We start from the raw sequence: 19,062 nt of genomic DNA on the forward strand, positions 1-19,062 counted from the left end.
AATTTTCAAAGCCACATTTTTCAGCTATAAAAGCTCCAACGTTCCTACGTTTTCTCTGCGAACCATAAGCTTCTCGGCTCCGAGTGGTACTCTGTTATTAGGTAATCATTTGTCGTAGATAATCTTCTATGATTCTGCAAAGCTGTGCTGAGCTTGATGCTGAGTTACTTGGTACTCGTTGTGATTGAAGCCTCGGTGATTTTTTTTTTGTTAAATGTCTTTCTTAATCCAACTGAGTGTGCTTTGTTGGCGCATTTTTTTTCAAGCAAGTGATAAATTGGAGAAAATTCTCTATATGTTGTTGGCTTTAAGATTGATTTACGTTTTCAAGCTTTAATCCAACTGGGTATGTTTTGTCAGCGCACTTTTTTTCAAGCAAGTGGTAAATTGGAGAAAATACTTTTTTTTTTGTTGGCTTTAAGATTGATTTGTGTTTTTAAGCTTTGATCCAACTGGCTATGTTTTGTTGGTGCAATTTTTTTTTTTTTATGTTTAAAAAAATTAGCGCTAAATTTTGAGAAGATATTGCGTTATTGTTGTCTTTAAGATTGTGTTTTTTTTTTTAAAGCTTTAATCCAAGTGGGTATGCGTAGCTGGTGCAGCTTTTATGAACAAAGTGCGAATTTGTGTTATTCTTTCTCTCTGTGTAGTTTGTGTCTGTCTGTGACTGCTTATGTTTATCGTGGAGAAATAGATATCGTTTTGATGCTTATTTGAATGGCCTGTTTTGCTCATACGACATCTTTAGCTGGCTTGTGCTGCATAATTTGGCTGTATCATTCATTAATACTATTGTTATTTTGTTTAAAGCGTTTTACTGAAATTTGTATGTCAAAGCAAGAGCATGAAGAAAGCAAAAAGGAAACAGAAGGGCAGAACATTACCCGCAAGGGTAACAGATATTAGAAGACAAGGAACTAGCCCATCAGCAAATTCTAACCTTTTGTTTGGGTGTTTAGAGTTCTAAACACAATCTAAGAAATCCAAGAACTCTTGAAACCCCGCTTTTGCGTGTATATGTCCTTGAGTTAGTTTCGCATGGTTGATGGATTCCTTGCCAAAGATATCAAAGAAAACAGATCATGTTTTCAAGCAAATGGAATTTTGTAAATACTCCTGTAAAAGATCACATGTTTAAAAATAAAAATAAAAATAAAAGGCAGCCTTACTTGCATTTTTGCAAGAGACTGTTTCGCCTCGAACAAAAATTAGTCCCGGTGAAGCTTTAGTACAACTGGGATGAGAGAATTCTAGATAAGCAATAGCTGTTCCTCCTGGCTACCTAATAAGGTCACTGTGTTAGTTTGGATTTGCTTGCTTAATTTTGGACTGGAAAAAGTTGAAAATCTAACCAAAACCAGATCTAACTGTGCGTTGCGTAACTTTTTTCTCTTATGCTCTTCTTGGCTTCAGATGTCAGATCTCCCAGCTACATTGATAATCAGATCCATGTCAGTGTCAATCAATCCACCATCTCTTGTCCGCCAAATAGCTTCTGAAAATGGAGTTCAGCATCTTGAACACGTGGGCCGTATGATTTATGAGAATGGATTTCAACCTACTGAACTACTTCCTGCTTCCAATGATGATCATGGAGGTGTCATTGTGGACATGAAGGAGCCTATGGACCCCACAGTCTTTTTGACTTTGCTCAGAGCTTCATTATCAGAGTGGAGAAGACAGGTGTTTATACCCATCAACTTCTTTGAAAATGGATTCGTGCTGTCATCATTACTTTGCCACCGTAGAAATATACATTCACATTACCTTGCATCCATACTGCACAGAAGCTGACTAGTTTATGAATGTATATTTGCAGGGCAAGAAGGGTATTTGGATTAAGTTGCCCATTGGGCTTGTAAATCTTGTTGAAGCTGCTGTCAAGGTAATTCCGTAGTACTTCTTTTGATTTTAATGGTGTCTATTTAATGGGGAACATAGCTGCGTCATCACCCGTATGATGAATAAAGCGGGCGAGGAGACTAGAACCCAAGACCTCCTGACCTAAAAACTTAAACTATTAGGTTGTGGGCTAACAATATATATTAAGTTTTAACCGACTACTTGACAAATCTTCCATGTAAATAGACTCTTGAGGGAGGGTGAAAAAAACCAAAGAGAAAGTGATGCAGTCCATTCAACAAGGGATCCTGTTTTTGGCCAAAGGTCACTAGAAAACTAAACCAAATAGTAACTTGAAAGGTTATAAATTACAAGGTATTGGTCTTTCTTTGTTTTCCTTTTTTCTTTTTTCTTTTTTCTTTTTTTGAAAAAAGTCGAAAGCCACCCACTTAGCCGTCCCATCTCAAGTTTATTAATAACCCTCACTTATGATACTTAAGGCTTACATAATAACCAATAAAATACCTCATGTATCAAACCAAACAAAAGAAGAAAACAAACCTATACCAAAATCAAAAGGAAACCAACTAAACATATCTCATATAAGTCATACTCATCTTATCCAATCTATACAAACATTTGATAACTTTAGGAAGTTGACTACTTTTTGTAAACAAACTATTCCTCTCCATGATACCTTGTCGAGTCAAAGCATCCGCCACTTTATTTCCTTTTCTATACAATACAAGGTATTGGTCTTGTTGTGCTTTTACGTTAGTTCAATGCAACTGATGGGCGCATTCCTTCCTTGAAGAAACTCTTTTTGAGTATAGAAGCTTGTTTCTAAAAATTTCCATCATGTTTTAGTAGTAAACTGAGTGTAGCCTTTATCTGGCCTTCGGCTTTCTAATGATAGGTTTTTTTTCCATTTTCGCAGGAGGGATTTTGGTACCACCATGCTGAGCCGGATTACCTAATGCTAGTTTACTGGATTCCTAGAGGGGCTAATACCATTCCTGCAAATGCTTCACACCGAGTAGGCATTGGTGCTATTGTAATGAATGCTAAAAGAGAGGTACCAGAGCAGTTTCCAGTATTTCACTATTGCTTCTAGATGTTAAGATCAAGGATGTGCCATAGAAATATGTGGCTAGCCCTCCTCAGTTTGTCTTGTGCGTCTTTCAAAGTTGACATTGGAACTCACCTATCGCTTTGCTGAAAAAGTCTTCTGGATAGAAGCCCCCTTGTTTGAATGTTCTAAACTTTCTAAGACACCGAACTACTCTAGAATCCAGATGGTAAAGCGAAGTGGCTTGTGCCTGGCTGAAGCCAAAATTGTACCAATGTTTAATCCGGAAGATATCAGGAATGATCATCCTTTGACAGCAAGTGCCTTGTACCATAGAGGGCTTGCTTTTATGCATCCTGACATGATATTTGACACACTTATGTGCTTCTAACCTTTTTCTATTTTTATTTGTATAGGTGCTTGTAGTCCAGGAAAAGAATGGTAAGTTACGAGGAACAGGTGTGTGGAAGATTCCCACCGGCGCTGTTGAAGAGGTTTTCACCTAAACTAAGAAAGTTTATAATCGCTTTTTGCAAACTTTAAAACACCTTTTCTCCCTTATAAATTGAACTGGTCAATCTACAGGGTGAGGACATTTTCATGGCAGCAATGAGAGAAGTAAAAGAAGAAACAGGGGTAAGTGATGAGCGTGTAATTACTGACTGAATTAATTATGAGGTTCTTCGTGCTTTCTAGTTTTCGTTTCCAGTATTCATGGTTTTTCTAAGACTACCATTTTTTCGTTGCTTCAGATTGACACAGAATTTGTGGAAATTCTAGCATTCAGGTATAATAATCTCAATTGTTTTCCATCTGCACTTGAATCACATACTTTCAGTCAGCCACTGGCAGATTGATAGGTCTTGAATTTTGGCCATAAACATGGAAAACTGGCCAAGTATATGTGTTTGGGAAATTTGCATGGCAAATTTACGATCTCCACTGATAAGCTTTCAAACGACAATGAAGAAAAATGAAATAGATAAGTAATCTGGCAATGAAGAAATTTGGGGGAATCAGATAAAGGGATTAGAATTTTAAATCCTGTTGATTAAAGTTTGTAGGTGCTTTGGCAATTTGGATTGCATTTGGGAAAAAGAATTTGCTTGTTACTCGTCAATTTCAAACCATGGCTCAGTTGCCTTTGCGTCTCTTGACATGATTGCTCTAAAAATTACAGGCAATTGCACAAATCGTTCTTTGAGAAATCAGATCTATTCTTTCTGTGCATCCTAAATCCACTGTCCTTCGACGTTCAGAAGCAAGATTTAGAGATTGAGGCAGCACAGGTAAATCCTGTTTGATCATGATATATCATCACACATGGCGAGGTTTTACTTTCGGATTTATAATATCATAATGAGGACAGAACTTGTTTAAAAAAATATGAAAAAATAATGCACATAGCTTTGTCAACATTTTACACATTGGATCAATCTAATGAAAGCTCTCATGCTGTCACTTTTTTGCTTTTGTCACCTTAGTGGATGCCATTTGAAGAATATGCAGCTCAACCTATTGCTCAGAAGCACGAGCTTTTCAAGTACATAAACAAATTATGCTTGGCGAAGGTACATGGGGACTATGCTGGGTTTACTCCTCGGACTATATCTTCAGTTTTCACTGATAGAATGAGTCATTTTTACTTCAACAGTCGGGATGTGAACTAGTGTATGTGCCATTGCTCACCGTACCCTAAAAAATAAAATGTTCATTAATGTGATTATTAAAAGTGACTCACGAATTGTAGTTGATTGGTTTCAGAAAGGTAAATATACTTTGTGGTATCTTTGAGAATTTTGGGAGGAACTTGTAGCAGAGTTAGAAGGAGTGATTGTTATAGTGATGCATTAATATAAGGAAGACAATAGTGCGGCTGATTTTCTTGCTGAAGAAGGAGAAATGGGAAACAATGTAATCTACGAAGAACAACACCTTCTACCACGTTATCTGAAAGGTATCCTTCGAATGGATAGGTGGGGTCTTATTTCTGTTGGTCGTTAGTTCATTTCTAGAGTTTTGTTTGGTGTATTTCGTTTTGTTTTTGGTTGTTTTTATATTTTTATCTCCTTTGTTAGATATGTTTAATTTTGTTTGTTCTACTTTGGTTGATTAGTTAGTTTTAACTTGTAATCACGGTATTCCTCCGCCAAAAGTGAGGGTTTATTAATAAATAAATGGAGGTGCCGTCTTCTTTTAAAAATAAAAATAAAAAATTCCCTTGTATCTCGATATTGTTTTATTGACTGACTTCCTTATACATAGTTTCTGCCTTGCTAAGGCAATTAATAAAAAAAGTAGTTTCTATTAATTGCACTTCTCTATTTGTCAATTGAATGTGTGAACATGAAGTGAAGCTACACAATATATGTAAAGACCCGAAAATTTAAAAGAATTAAAATAATTTAGAGAAAAAAAATAATAAAAAAATAAGAAATAAATAAATAAAAGGAATGACGTGGGAAAAAGAAAAGAAAATTTAAAAAAAATTAAAATAAATTAAGATAAATTAAATAACTAAATTACTAGTTGTTAAATTAAATATTATTGCATTGGATTTAAAAAATAATAATAATTAAAATAAGATATATATATATATATATATATATATATATATATATATATATGTAAGTTAATAAGTTAAAGTAATATAATATAAGAAGAAAAGAAGATAAGAAGAAGGAAGAAGAAGAAGAAGAAAGAAGAAACAGACTGCCCCGTGCACTGAAATTTTTAAAAATTCCTGCGCCAACCACTTCGTCTCCGTCTCTCTCCTTTTCTCAATTTCTCGACGAATTTGTAGCGAATCGGGAAATGGAAGGTGTCGTTGGATTCCTGATTCCGCTGCCGACATTTCTACTTGAGCAGATTAGTCGTAGGAATGACTTAGGCACTGCTCTTGGGGAAATGTAATTTTTTTTCTATTTTCTCAATTTTGCTTTAAATCTGCTGTTAAATCGGAGAACGGGTACCACCAGGTGGTCCTAGTAGTCGTCGTCGTCATTTTGACGTAGGTAATTTTTCAATTGGGATTTTCGAGACCTTACTTCAAAGCGAGAGTCTGATTTGAAAAATTTGGCAAATTAATTAAATTTGCGAGTATAACTGTAAATTGAAAATTATGACCCTAGAAAATATTTAAATAGTATGTTATTTAGGAATAATTTAAATGGAATTATGATTTTTGATTCAAGGCTTGGGTAAGCGCCGCAGGTGTAATTTTGGGCCCCGCATGCATAATTTAGAAAATTAAGTAGGATCGTTAAATATTAGTTTAAATATTAATTTGAGGTGTGTGGAGCCTAAAGAAGGCTAGATGGGTAGTATTTTAGGCAAATGAATTAATTAATTTAGAAAATTTGGTAATTTAGCTATATTTAAGGGTATATTTATTTATTTAGGAATTATGACCCAATGAAATATTTAAATAATATTTTATTCAGGAATAATTTATTGAAATTAAGAATTTAATTTCAGGATCCGGGTGAGTGTCATAGGCATCTTTTCGGGGTCCCTGTTGGCATAGTTCAAGAAACAAGATAAGAGAGAAATTTATATATTAAATCAGGTTTTTCATGAATTAAAAATGAACATGTGTTATTTATGTATATATATTTTTTATGTGGATTTAAAATGTCAGCCATGAAATTTATGTTTTCTGAGTCTAGGATTGTCGATATAGTTATGTATGTGTGAAAGTAAATAAACGAAAGTGAAAGGAATTTTCTAAGGAATTATATAAGAAAGGAAGTGTATTTTGAGCATGTAAATGTTAAATGTGGGTTGACTTATTTTATGAGAAATATGTATGAATTTTACTTTTAAATTGTGTGGCATGAGAATCTGTGCAAATTATATGTTAAATGTATGAGATGCAGATTAAGTAAGTAAAATAATGAAAATAAAATATGATATGGATAATGTTGCCTGTATATGTTAAATGCAACCATGTAAATGTAAGACAGTTGAAAGAAAGCCATGTTAGCAGATCTAGCACACTTTTGTGTAGACTAACTGATGACAGCTAAAAGGAGCTATGTTAGTAGATCTATCATGTTTTTACGTAGATTAACTAATGATGGCTAAAGACCAGCTGTAGTACGAAGTAATGAAATGAAATGTTATGCAATGAAATGACGATGAAATGGCAATGAAATGAAATGACAAAGGTAAATGATGTAAATGAGAGAGCGTCACTTAAAGTGAAACGAAATGTAAAGTTAAGTTATGAACATGAATGAATGTGCATGAATGTATAATGACAGAACAGAATGATGTATTATGATAATATAAGTATGTATGTACATAAAACATGTTACGATTGGGCGAGGCATACTCTTCACCTGAGGGCTTGCTGAGTAAGGCGAGTGCACTAATAGCTTCAAATGTGGCAGTAGCTGCATAACACACTAGGGCAGAGGGAACCTACTTGTATAAGCGGGTAGGATTCCCTATCCTTAGGGCCTTTGTCAGTAAACTATTATTGAATTATGTGAGTACGAGATTAATCTACCACTTGAGGGCTTACTGAGTAAGGTGAGTGCTCTGATGTGTTTTAATTGTGACCTTAGGGTTACCTAAGTATCAGAGCAGAGGGGTGCTACTTGTATAGGCGGGTAATCACCCCTATCCTTGGGTAATCTCGTGAGTTAAATATTTGCATGTGATTGTTTAGGTTCAGAAAACGATTTCAATGTTATATGATGATTTGCAACTGAAATAAAAATGATATCTATCTATTTCATGTTGGTCACACGCTATTTTAATATGTATATTTATTCCCTTACTGAAATGTGTCTCACCCGAATATGATTATTTCTTTTTCAGGACATCCTCGAGGTCGAGCTTAGGGAGCTCGAGGGTATTTAGCATTTTGAGGGACTTAAAGAGAAAGGGTATATTTTCATAATACTTTGGGGGAATGTAAATATTTATGTTTTAAGTTTTTATGTTTTAAACCTGTTGAGAACAGAATGGTTGTGAAAATACTGAAATGCTTTTGGAGATGTATGTATATATGGGAATGCAAGTGTTGGATGGATACTTTGGATTATAGATAGAAATATATAAACTCTGGTATTGTGTTATATGGAGATTTTGTTTATGTTTTCCGCTGCGTATGTTATGTTAATTATGGATTATCAAGGATTTTATCCGGTATAACGCGCCGGACCCGGGTTTAAGGGTTCGGGGCATTACATTATGGTATCAAAGCATTGATTTTGGGATTTTGATAATTTAAGAAATTATTTATACCAGAGTATAGGAATGAGTTATGATAAAAATAGGAGATGGGTAGATTGGTCCTTATATGGGGATTTTGGATTTTATTGGATTTAATTTAATGATTATGTTGTTTGAAGTTATGATACGGAATTCTTATCTCTTCTCTGTCCTTTTTCAAGATGGATTCTGGAGATGAAAATGTAGGGGTTGAAGAAAGGGAAGGTTTTGATACTTCTAGTGAAGAAGAGGACATTGATACCTCCAAGGTGCTGCGGGGTATAGTTCGTCAGGTTAGAGCAGAGATGAAAAAAGAACCTAAAGAACATAACTGTCCACCTGCAGATAAAGGCAGTAGCATCAAGGAATTTATGAGGTTGAACCCTCCTACTTTTGAGGGGGGACCTGATCCAGTGATTGCAGAGAACTAGGTTCAACAAATAGAAGAGATATTGGAGGTACTTGATTGCACGGATGAGCAAAAAGTCCGATTTGCTGCATTCAGAATGACAGGAGAGGCAAAGCACTGGTGGCGTTCTGCGAAGCTGCTAGAGGATAAGAGGACAGTAAAGATAGCCCTTACCTGGGAAAGATTCAAGGAGCTGTTCTTTGACAAGTATTTTCCTTCATTTGTCGGAGAGGAAAAGATCGAAGAGTTCACCTGTTTGACCAAAGGGGATATGACAGTTGCAGAGTATGCGGCTAAGTTTGTAGAACTGTCACGCTTTGCTCCATTTCTGATCCCAAATGAAGCAAGGAAAGTCAGGAAATTTGAGAAAGGCCTGAGGCGCAGGATTTATGAGCTAGTGATGAAGTTTCAGGTTCAGAATTTTTTAGAATTAGTTGATAAGACAGCGGTGTTGGAGAAGAGTATTCAGGACAGCACTGAGCCTTTAGAGCATAAGAAGAGACCTGCACCATCTGCTTTTCAGTCTGAGGACAGTCAGGGACCAGCAAAAAAAGGGAAGGAAACGGTAGGCTCTGTATGTTTGAAGTGTAATAAGAGACATAGGGGCGAATGCTAGTTTGACACTCCAAATTACTTCAGGTGCGGTAAGCCAGGGCATATCAAGAAGGATTGCCGGGAACCATCGCCTATGGTGTCACGACCTGCTCATTTTCACATATATTATTTATTTATTATTATTTTTTTCAATAAAGTCAACATCATACACTCCAACTCAGCAGGTCACCATCCTCCTGGACCCGTGGATACCAGGGATATAATAGAACATACAGTAGAACATAAAGTATATAATCATATTCATCTCATCATAATGTGCAATACAACATACCAGAGTACTACAATCACTATCTCTCCGTATATACATCCCAAAAATGGAATCTAGGAACAATTCTCACAAAAACCTAACTGTCACTACCAAAAACTTACCCTTCGCAGAGGGCAGATAAACAACACTAATTATGCGGGGCTTTTCCCGCTCTCCTATCCGGAGCTCCTGAAAAGTTAATAAAATTCAGGGGTGAGACACCTCTCAGTAAGGGAAATAAACTAATACTAGTGTGTGGCAACATGAGTATACCGTGTTCTACATATACCATACATATCATAAGTACATCAAAACATGACAGAACATATTGCATTTCATAAACATATCTCATCTCATAACATAATAATAATATCATAAAAACAATCCTGGAAGGTTACCTGGCTGTTGTCATGTATTACCCCCACATGACTGGGTTGTGTGGCCCGAAGGCGGGACCTGACAATGGTTGGCCGACCACTGCCAAGTCAATAGTCTAGTCTGTAGGTTCGATGGGTCTACCCAGACTAGTCCGTACACCAGGGGCGATAACAACACACTTCTTGAACAAAACCACATCGACCATCCAATCTCACACCACTCCGTACAGCGGTGTTAACACAGATATCATGATCACGAAGACCATGGACACATAGCAACGGTACCGTGCAAGTGCTAGCCTAGATCAAGCCAACCAGGTTCTGATATCATATACATATACTAAAATCGTGATACATTAATATCTTATATCATTTATTTTCACATCAATTATATCATTTCACATATATACGTGTATCATGAAAATCATCGGCCCGTACGCCGGTATTACACATTTTAACATAGCATGGCCCGTATGCCAGCAAATCACATAGCACGGCTCGTACGCCGGCAAATCACATAGCACAACCCGTACGCTGGCAAATCACATAGTACAGCCCGTACGCTGGCAAATCACATAGCACAACCCATATGCCGGCAAACATATCCACACACACACACACATATATATATATAAACATCTCGGCCTGTACGCCGGTTTTTTCATCATAAAAAACCCTATCATCCACATTCCCAGAAAACAGCATTTCACAACATTTTTACTCATGCCACATAGTAGATTTTCCACATATTCAACATACGATCATTTTTCACAGTATTTTGCAAATATAAAACATAAATATATAAACATATACATTTTCCATAAATCAAATGATAACTATATATATATATATATATATATATATATATATATATATAGAAGCATTTTCCAAACAGTACTAGCTTAGTTTATCCCCTTACCTGATTCTTGAAAAGCCCCTAATAAAACTACCCCGCACCCGCAGGGTTCCTAACTCAACACCCTGAAAATGAAAAATCTCAGAATTAGAGTTTAGTATTTCTAAGCATACAATATTTTCCTCAATTGTCAAAAGCCCACATATTGAGTAGAAAGTTTTTACCCAAAAGCATTCAAGTTTAACACCTGAGGGGTTCCCTGACCAATACCCTGAAACTAGAAACCCCCAGTATTAAATTACAGTATTTTCATGCGCACAACATTTCTTATAACTAGCGCAAGACCAAATATGGTTTAAAAAGTCTTACCTCAACTCTGGGATGATTTCCAACTAGCTTTCTCCCACGATCCGCTCCAGCAGATTTGAAGAGAACTCTGCCAAGATCGTCGTGGTAGCTTTGGATCGTCGATCTGACGACTGGTGGGGCCGAAAATGAAGAGAGAAGGGAGGGAGAGTCGTAGAGAGAGAGAGAGAGAGAGAGAGAGAGAGAGAGAGAGAGAGAGAGAGAGATTTCTTAAAAATCAAATAACTCCCGAATTTTCGTATATATAAAATAGGGGATTTCGTCGACGAGCCCGTTCTTCATCGATGAGTCCTTCACAAATTTCGTCGACGAGACCCTGTATTCGTCGACGAAATTCAGGTTGCCTCAAAACCCCTCTCTGTATTTTCTCGTCGACGAAGCCCTGTGTTCGTTGACGAATCCCCTATATTCGTCGACAAAGTCGACGACCTCCTTTTGTTCCAGTTTCCATATCCCTTTTCTTTTATTATTTAACTTTCATTTTATTCGGGTCGTTACATATGGTAGCTGCTCAGAATCAAGACCGTGGAAAACAGCAGGTACCACTTGGAAGAGGCGGTCCACCCCAGCTGTACACACTTCAGGTTGAGGAGGATACTATCAGGGATGCAGGTATGAGAGTATATTTAAGATAATGATGATTTAATTTAATGATGAATGATTGAATGATTAATATGATGATATGGATGTTGACTTTTTATAGTGCTAGTTAACAAATGAATTTAAGTAAGAAGAAGGGATGATTATTTAATAAAATTTCGAGGACGAAATTTCTTAAGGAGGGGAGAATGTAAAGACCCAAAGATTTAAAAGAAATAAAATAATTTAGAAAAAAATAATAATAAATAAAATAACAAATAAATAAATAAAAGGAATGACGTGGGAAAAAAAATAAAAAAAAAGAAATTAAAATAAATTAAGATAAATTAAATAACTAAATTACTAGTTGTTAAATTAAATATTATTGCATTGGATTTAAAAAATAATAATAATTAAAATAAGATATATATATATATATATATAAGTAAGTTAATAAGTTAAAGTAATATAATATAAGAAGATAAGAAGATAAGAAGAAAAGAAGAAAGAAGAAGAAGTAAGAAGAAACAGACTCCCCCCCCCCCCCTTTTGCACTGAAATTTTTAAAAATTCTTGTGCCAACCACTCCGTCTCCGTCTCTCTCCTTCTCTCAATTTCTCGGCGAATTTGTAGTGAATCGGGAAACGGAAGGTGCCGTTGGATTCCTAATTCCGCTGCCGACATTTTTACTGAAGTAGATTGGTCATGGGAACGACTTAAGCACTGCTCCTGGGGAAAGGTAATTTTTCCTCATTTTCTCAATTTTGCTTTAAATTTGCTGTTAAATCGGCGAACGACTACCACCACGTGGTCTTAGTCGTCGTCGTCATCATTTTGACGTAGGTAATTTTTCAGTTGGGATTTTCGTGGTCTTACTCCAAAGCGTGAGATTTAGGAAATTTGGCAAATTAATTAAATTTGCGGGTTTAACTGTAAATTGAAAATTATGACCCTAGAAAATATTTAAATAGTATGTTATTTAGGAATAATTTAAATGGAATTAGGATTTTTGATTCAGGACTCGGGTAAGTGCCGAGGGTGTAATTTTGGGTCCCGCAAGCATAATTTAGAAAATTAAGTGGGATTATTAAATATTAGTTTAAATATTAATTTGAGGTATGTGGAGCCTAAGGAAGGTTAGATGGGTAGTATTTTAGGGAAATGAATTAATTAATTTAAAAAATTTGGTAATTTAGCTATATTTAAGGGTATATTTATTTATTTAGGAATTATGACCCTATGAAATATTTAAACAATATTTTATTCAGGAATAATTTATTAAAATTAGGAATTTAATTTCAGGGTCCGGGTGAGCACCATAGGCATCTTTTCGGGGTCCCTGTAATTCAAGAAACAAGGTAAGGGAGAAATTTAAATATTAAATCAGGTTTTTCATGAATTAAAAATGAACATGTGTTATTTATGTATATATGTTTTTTATGTGGGTTTAAAATGCCAGCCATGAAATTTATGTTTTCTGAGTTTAGGATTATCGATATAGTTATGTATGTGTGAAAGTAAACAAACGAAAGTGAAAGGAATTTTCTAAGAAATTATGTAAGAAATGAAGTGTATTTTGAGCATGTAAATGTTAAATGTGGGTTGACTTATTTTATGAGAAATATGTATGAATTTTACTGCTAAATTGTGTGGCATGAGAATCTATACAAATTATATGTTAAATGTATGAGATGCAGACTAAGTAAGTAAAATAATGAAAATAAAATATGATATGGATAATATTGCCTATGTATGTTAAATGCAACCATGTAAATGTAAGACAGTTGAAAGATAGTCATGCTAGCAGATCTAGCACACTTTTGTGTAGACTAACTGATGACAGCTAAAAGGAGCTGTGTTAGTAGATCTAGCACGTTTCTACGTAGACTGAGCTGTGTTAGTAGATCTAACACGTTTCTACGTAGACTAACTGATGATGGCTAAAGACCAACTGTAGTACGAAGTAATGAAATGAAATGTTATGCAATGAAATGACGATGAAATGGCAATGAAATGAAATGACAAAGGTAAATGATATAAATGAGAAAGAGTCACTTAAAGTGAAACGAAATGCAAAGTTAAGTTATGAACATGAATGAATGTGCATGAATGTATGATGACATAACAAAATTATGTATTATGATAATAGAAGTATGTATGTACATAGAACATGTTACGATTGGGCGAGACATACTCTTCGCCTGAGGACTTGCTGAGTAAGGCGAGTGCACTAGTAGCTTTAGATGTAGCAGTAGCTGCATAGCACACTAGGGCAGAGGGAACCTACTTGTATGAGCAGGTAGGATTCCCTATCCTTAGGGCCTTTGTCGGTAAACTATTGTTGAACTGTGTGAGTACGAGATTAATCTACCACTTGAGGGCTTACTGAGTAAGGTGAGTGCTCTGATATGTTTTAATTGTGACCTTAGGGTTACCTAAGTATCGGAGCAGAGGGGTGCTACTTGTATGGGCGGGTAATCACCTATATCCTTGGGTAATCTCGTGAGTTAAATATTTGCATGTGATTGTTTAGGTTCAAAAAACGATTTCAATGTTATATGATGATTTGTAACTGAAATAAAAATGATATCTATCTATCTCATGTTGGTCACACGCTATTTTAATATGTATATTTCTTCCCTTACTGAGATGTGTCTCACCCGAATATGATTATTTCTTTTTCAGGACATCCTCGAGGTTGAGCTTAGAGAGCTCGAGGGTATTTAGGGGGAATATAAATATTTATTTTTTAAGCCTGTTGAGAACAGAATGGTTGTGAAAATACTGAAATGCTTTTGGAGATGTATGTATATATGAGAATGCAGGTGTTGGATGGATACTTTGGATTATAGATAGAAATTAGTAAACTCTAATATTGTGTTATATGGAGATTTTGTTTATGTTTTTCGCTGCGTATGTTATGTTAATTATGAATTATCAAGAATTTTATCCGGTATAACGCGCCAAACCCGGGTTTAAGGGTTCGGGGCATTACAATATAATATATATATATATATATATATATATATATATATGTATGTATATCATCAAGTAAAAGAATGTGATTTTGTGTTATGGGTAAGTGAGGCTCCTCAGTTTTATACAGCATAGATGTGAGTGAAGGGCTGCAAACTCAATAGGGTGACTGAGAAATATCCAGCCTCATTTTCCAGTTAATCTGAAAAGCTAGGAAATCAGAATGAAATGTTCTGTAAATTTTCCACTGTGAATTCAGTTCATGCTCTCTAATTTTGTTGGTTAAAACTTTTTGCTGCTATTTTGACTGCGCGTGTTTGAATCATACATTGAATTTATATGCAGTATGGAACTGTAAATCTGCCGAGATCATGGACTTTCCACAATCCCAAACAAAGATCCAACTCCTATAGAAAACAAATTTGACCACTTGTACATTTGCAGATACATGCATATAAGTCGAGCTTCCTACGCAGCACATAACCATGACAGATGGATTAACACGTGGCATCAAAACCCGAAAAGCTGATCAAATTGAGGAAAAGAACAAGCCATGGAAGTGTATTCCTACCAGTTATAAATCTGAACTGGGTGTTTAGAATTACCAGCAACTCATTCTGATCAAGCTCAGTTTCTTCACAGCCATCCTATACATCTCCATTGCTCTATGTTTTCTTACGAGAAATTGGTTTCTTTCTGGCTCTAAGAGAAAATGCTCGTGGGTAAGCCTGCATTTGTTTTAGCACTCTGGTTATCAGTGATGAGTACTGGTTGTATCTTGGCTTCACCCAATATTGCCTGCACAAACTGCACAATCTGTCAGTACCCAGATTGTCATCCCCCTCCGCCGCCACTGACATCACCTCTGCCACTATCACCACCGCTGCCAACACCCCCTCTGCCACCACCGCCGCAGCAGGAACCAGGACCAGCTAAGGGCAATTGCCTGCCAACCCCGGTTGTTCAGTGCTGTCAACACCCTCCTCCATACTATGTGCCTTCCACCAAGAACTATGCTGCATCAACCCCCTTCCCTTTCTTTTCGGGTTTTGCTGCGATGTTACTCTGTTTTTGCTGTTTTTAAGCATCGTGTTTTCGCTTTGGCCATCTAAATTGCAGTGGGCTTTCTGAGATGTTCCTTCTTTTCTTCTTCTTTTTTTTTAATTCCTGTTGGTTTTTTTCTGGTGAAAGAAACAAGAGCTGGTTCTTCTTCTTGCCATGCCTGTTATGATCTTCGCTATTCTTTTCTACTTCCATCAATCCCCACTTCCCATCTTAGGCAGCAATAAAAGAAGAGTGTGGATTTAATCAAACCAAACAAATTTCAAAAGTATTCAATTTGACGCACATATATACAAATTTAAACTCAAAATTTTAAATTTATATTCTTAAACGCGATCGATCAATATAACCCCCTGAAAAAAATATGAGGTCCATACAAAAAGAATGCGTCGGTAAGAGCTATAAAAGAACAAAGAGATTTTTTAATTTTTAATTTTTTTACTTTTTGAAGTAGACCATATGATGAAGCAAAGCACAAACATTTCTCAAGCTTGTTTGCTGCCATTTATTTCCCTTCTACAAAATTAACTCCCAATTCCTTTCATCATAAACCTCTCTCTCAAATATAAAAATATCATAGATTCAAAATTCCTTTCAGAAACTCATCTCTTTTTTATAAAAATATAATCTCTTTAATAAATCTCATGAGAAATTTGATCTCTAAATTTTTTTTTTTAAATCTCAAAATATATTATTATCATTTTACCAAATTTTAAAAAGATTATTATCGTTTATCTAAAAATATAATAACCCCCGGTTACTCATTGAAATAGCAAATTTACATAATATTCAGAACATAAATTTCAATATTTGAATTTTAAAAAATTAATTAAATTTTATATTATGTTTTAAATTTACATAAATTAAAATTACCAAAAAAAAAACTAAAAATTTAATAAATGGCCGTTAAAAGTTCACATGGTCTAGTCTAGGACCGCAAGTAAATCATAAATTTTCACGCAGTAAGCATTCCATACAAGCAGTTGCATGATAAGCCTTTTTGATCCCTTGCTATTTACAATCTCCACCGTCCATTATCAAGAAGAATGTGCAAACTTTTAATAATATTATAATAACGACAATGAAACAAATCACAACCGTCCAATCCTCTCATTATATTTAAAAAAAAAACAATTACAACACACCCAATAATACAAATTAAATTGGGCCCATAAAGGCCACAATTATTGTAACCATCCCAAAAAAAAAAAAAACTAAATAAAATAAAAACCTAGAAAAAAAACAATAAAATAAAATAATCAGAAATTTTTTTTCTAAAAAAACAAAAAAACTCACATGAGGTTCAGCAGTACAAGCCAAAGACTCAAACCCATCACTGAACCAAATCTCGCCCCGATAAATCTAACGGCGCCGTTGTTGTCCGCTGTCTGGTCGGCCGCATCGTCGCTGGGTGCCAAGTCCGGCGAGTCCGAATCGCTGGGCGGCGACGGTGGTGAAGCTTTTTTCGGCAACTTTTTTGGAGACTTCTTCGGGGACTCCGCCTCCGGGGCGGGAGCCGGCGCCGGCACCTCCGCCTTGAAGAGCTCCTTCGGCAGGAGAACCTTGTCGACGGTGTAGATCGCGAGCGGCTGGTCGTCGAGGAGCGTTCCGGTGAGTTTGGCAGTTACGATCTTCGTCCTCAGCGTGACGTCCTGACCGTCGTTCTGCACCGTGAAGTCGTACTTGTTGGCTCCGTCGGTGGCTAGGGTGTTCATGATGCCGTTGTTGGACTTGAGCATCGCCAACGACTGGTAGACGGGAACGCCGTGGAAGAGGAGCAGCGAAAGCTTGCCATCGGCAGTGAGGTTCTTGTACTTGGGGAGGAATTTCTTGAAGACGTCGTCGATGGGGCAGAAGATCGTGAGTCCGCCATCAATACCATCGTTGAAGGTCTTCTCGGCGTCGGGATTGGCGAGGAGAGTGTCGGCAAAGACTTTGCAACCGTGGGCGGACATGATGGCGGTGATATTCTGGTGGCTGGGGGAGGGCGTGGGGGCTTCGGCGGCCGGCGAGGAGAGGATGTGGCTGATCTGGATGACAGAGATGTTGTAGGGGATCTCGTCGAGGGATTTGACGAACGTGGAAGTGAGATTGCCGTCGTTGTTCGCGGAACCGAGGCCGACCCTGCCGCCTTTGAGGTCGGTGATGTTGACGAAGCCGGAGGAGCCGGGGGCGTTTCCGGTGGTCTGGTACATGGTAGCGGCGAGGGCGGAGCCGTTGGTGATCTGGTGGATCTTCTTGGTGCCGAAGTAGTCGAGGAGGATGTGGAGAGAGAGGACATTTTTTATGGTGGAGAGAGTGTAGTGTTTCGCAAGGAGGTCGGACATGGCGGCGTTGTCGATGGCGCAGACGGTGATTGTCTCCCGGCTGTTGATCTCCGCCGCGAGGTGAGTCAGGCTAAGGTAGTGGTTGAAGGTAGAGAACTCCGGGTGAGGCCCCAGGATGCGGGTAATGTTGTGGGCCTCCGTCATGGAGGCTGCGGCGAAGAGGAGGAAGAGAACGGTCCCGGCGGCGACGCCGGCGGCCGAGATGAGCTGCATTGCGTGCCGGGTTAGAGAGAGAGAGAGAGAGAGAGAGAGAGGGAGAGAAAAAGAGAAAGTGGTCTGCGCTGTTTGTGCTGAGATTGGAGAAGACAGTGGAGCGGAGAGACGAGTGGCCTCAGTAAGTAGGAGCGGTCCGGGGATGATTTGTTGCCATATAGGGCATGCCCCTCTCATTTGGATTAAATTACGGTTAGTGCCACTGCGGTGTACGCCAGTTGTGCTTTGTTTGGGAGTTTCATTTATTATTTATTTATTTATTTATTGTTTAGGAATTTAGTTTTTGGAAAGTGGGATTAGATTGAGATTTGGCCCCGCAGTGTACATCATTAAGATTAAAAGGAAATGGAGATTATAGTAAAGTTTAATGATTGGGGATGCTTCTACGAAAGCCTTTTAGATCTAAAAACATTTTTTCAAAAATGTTTGGTGAGGTGAGAGGTTTTTTGCCTTGGGGGGTTAATGATTTGAGCCTACCTATTTTTTCTCTTCTTTGGTAATTTAATCACTTACCCACCAAACGGGTTTAAAATTTGCAACAAATGTTTTCGATTATGATACTTGTCTAATATGAATTTGCATAATTATAGCATGAAGCTCGGCCATTCCAAGCTTGTAATGAATTGCATTGCTTATACAACACTTTTGTCGAGTGGATACTAATGCATATATATAGTTATTACATGCTTTTAAAATCTTGTACTTTACTTGTTTGTGCTCCCTTTTATTCAGGTGTGAGATGCATGCTATGTGCGTTCCGATCATGACGTATAGGCATAATGTTAAAGAAGTGAATTTACACAATGTGTGTCTCGCATCTAAACCCGATAAAACGAATCAAGTCGAATAGTTTGGAGCAGATTAAACTAATTATTAAGTGAGAAAATTATTATTCATATTT

The 19,062-nt window shown here is 36.9% G+C and overlaps 2 protein-coding genes across 4 annotated transcripts; one reads left to right on the forward strand and one right to left on the reverse strand.

Moving 5' to 3' along the window:
• Positions 1-22: 22 nt before the first annotated feature.
• LOC131165058 (nudix hydrolase 2-like) lies at positions 23-4,708 on the forward strand. 3 transcript variants are annotated; one of them, XM_058122712.1, is made up of 10 exons: positions 31-101; positions 1,414-1,683; positions 1,820-1,885; positions 2,780-2,917; positions 3,328-3,405; positions 3,497-3,547; positions 3,664-3,698; positions 4,092-4,200; positions 4,396-4,582; positions 4,676-4,708. In XM_058122712.1, the coding sequence occupies exons 2-9, from the start codon at positions 1,414-1,416 to the stop codon at positions 4,579-4,581; spliced, it is 933 nt and encodes a 310-aa protein (XP_057978695.1). In that variant the 5' UTR covers positions 31-101; the 3' UTR covers position 4,582; positions 4,676-4,708. The 3 variants fall into 3 exon arrangements, with proteins under 3 accessions (XP_057978711.1, XP_057978695.1, XP_057978703.1); XM_058122720.1 differs by having other exon boundaries at positions 58-101; positions 811-1,683; XM_058122728.1 differs by having other exon boundaries at positions 23-101; positions 4,396-4,708.
• An 11,995-nt stretch (positions 4,709-16,703) lies between these two features.
• On the reverse strand, positions 16,704-18,695 carry LOC131167411 (fasciclin-like arabinogalactan protein 1). Its single transcript, XM_058126221.1, has one exon. The coding sequence runs from the start codon at positions 18,336-18,338 to the stop codon at positions 16,914-16,916; it is 1,425 nt and encodes a 474-aa protein (XP_057982204.1). The 5' UTR covers positions 18,339-18,695; the 3' UTR covers positions 16,704-16,913.
• Between the last annotated feature and the right edge of the window lie 367 nt (positions 18,696-19,062).

This window comes from Malania oleifera, chromosome 1 (genome assembly GCF_029873635.1).
Source record: "Malania oleifera isolate guangnan ecotype guangnan chromosome 1, ASM2987363v1, whole genome shotgun sequence".
NCBI classification, from domain to species: Eukaryota; Viridiplantae; Streptophyta; class Magnoliopsida; order Santalales; family Ximeniaceae; genus Malania; species Malania oleifera.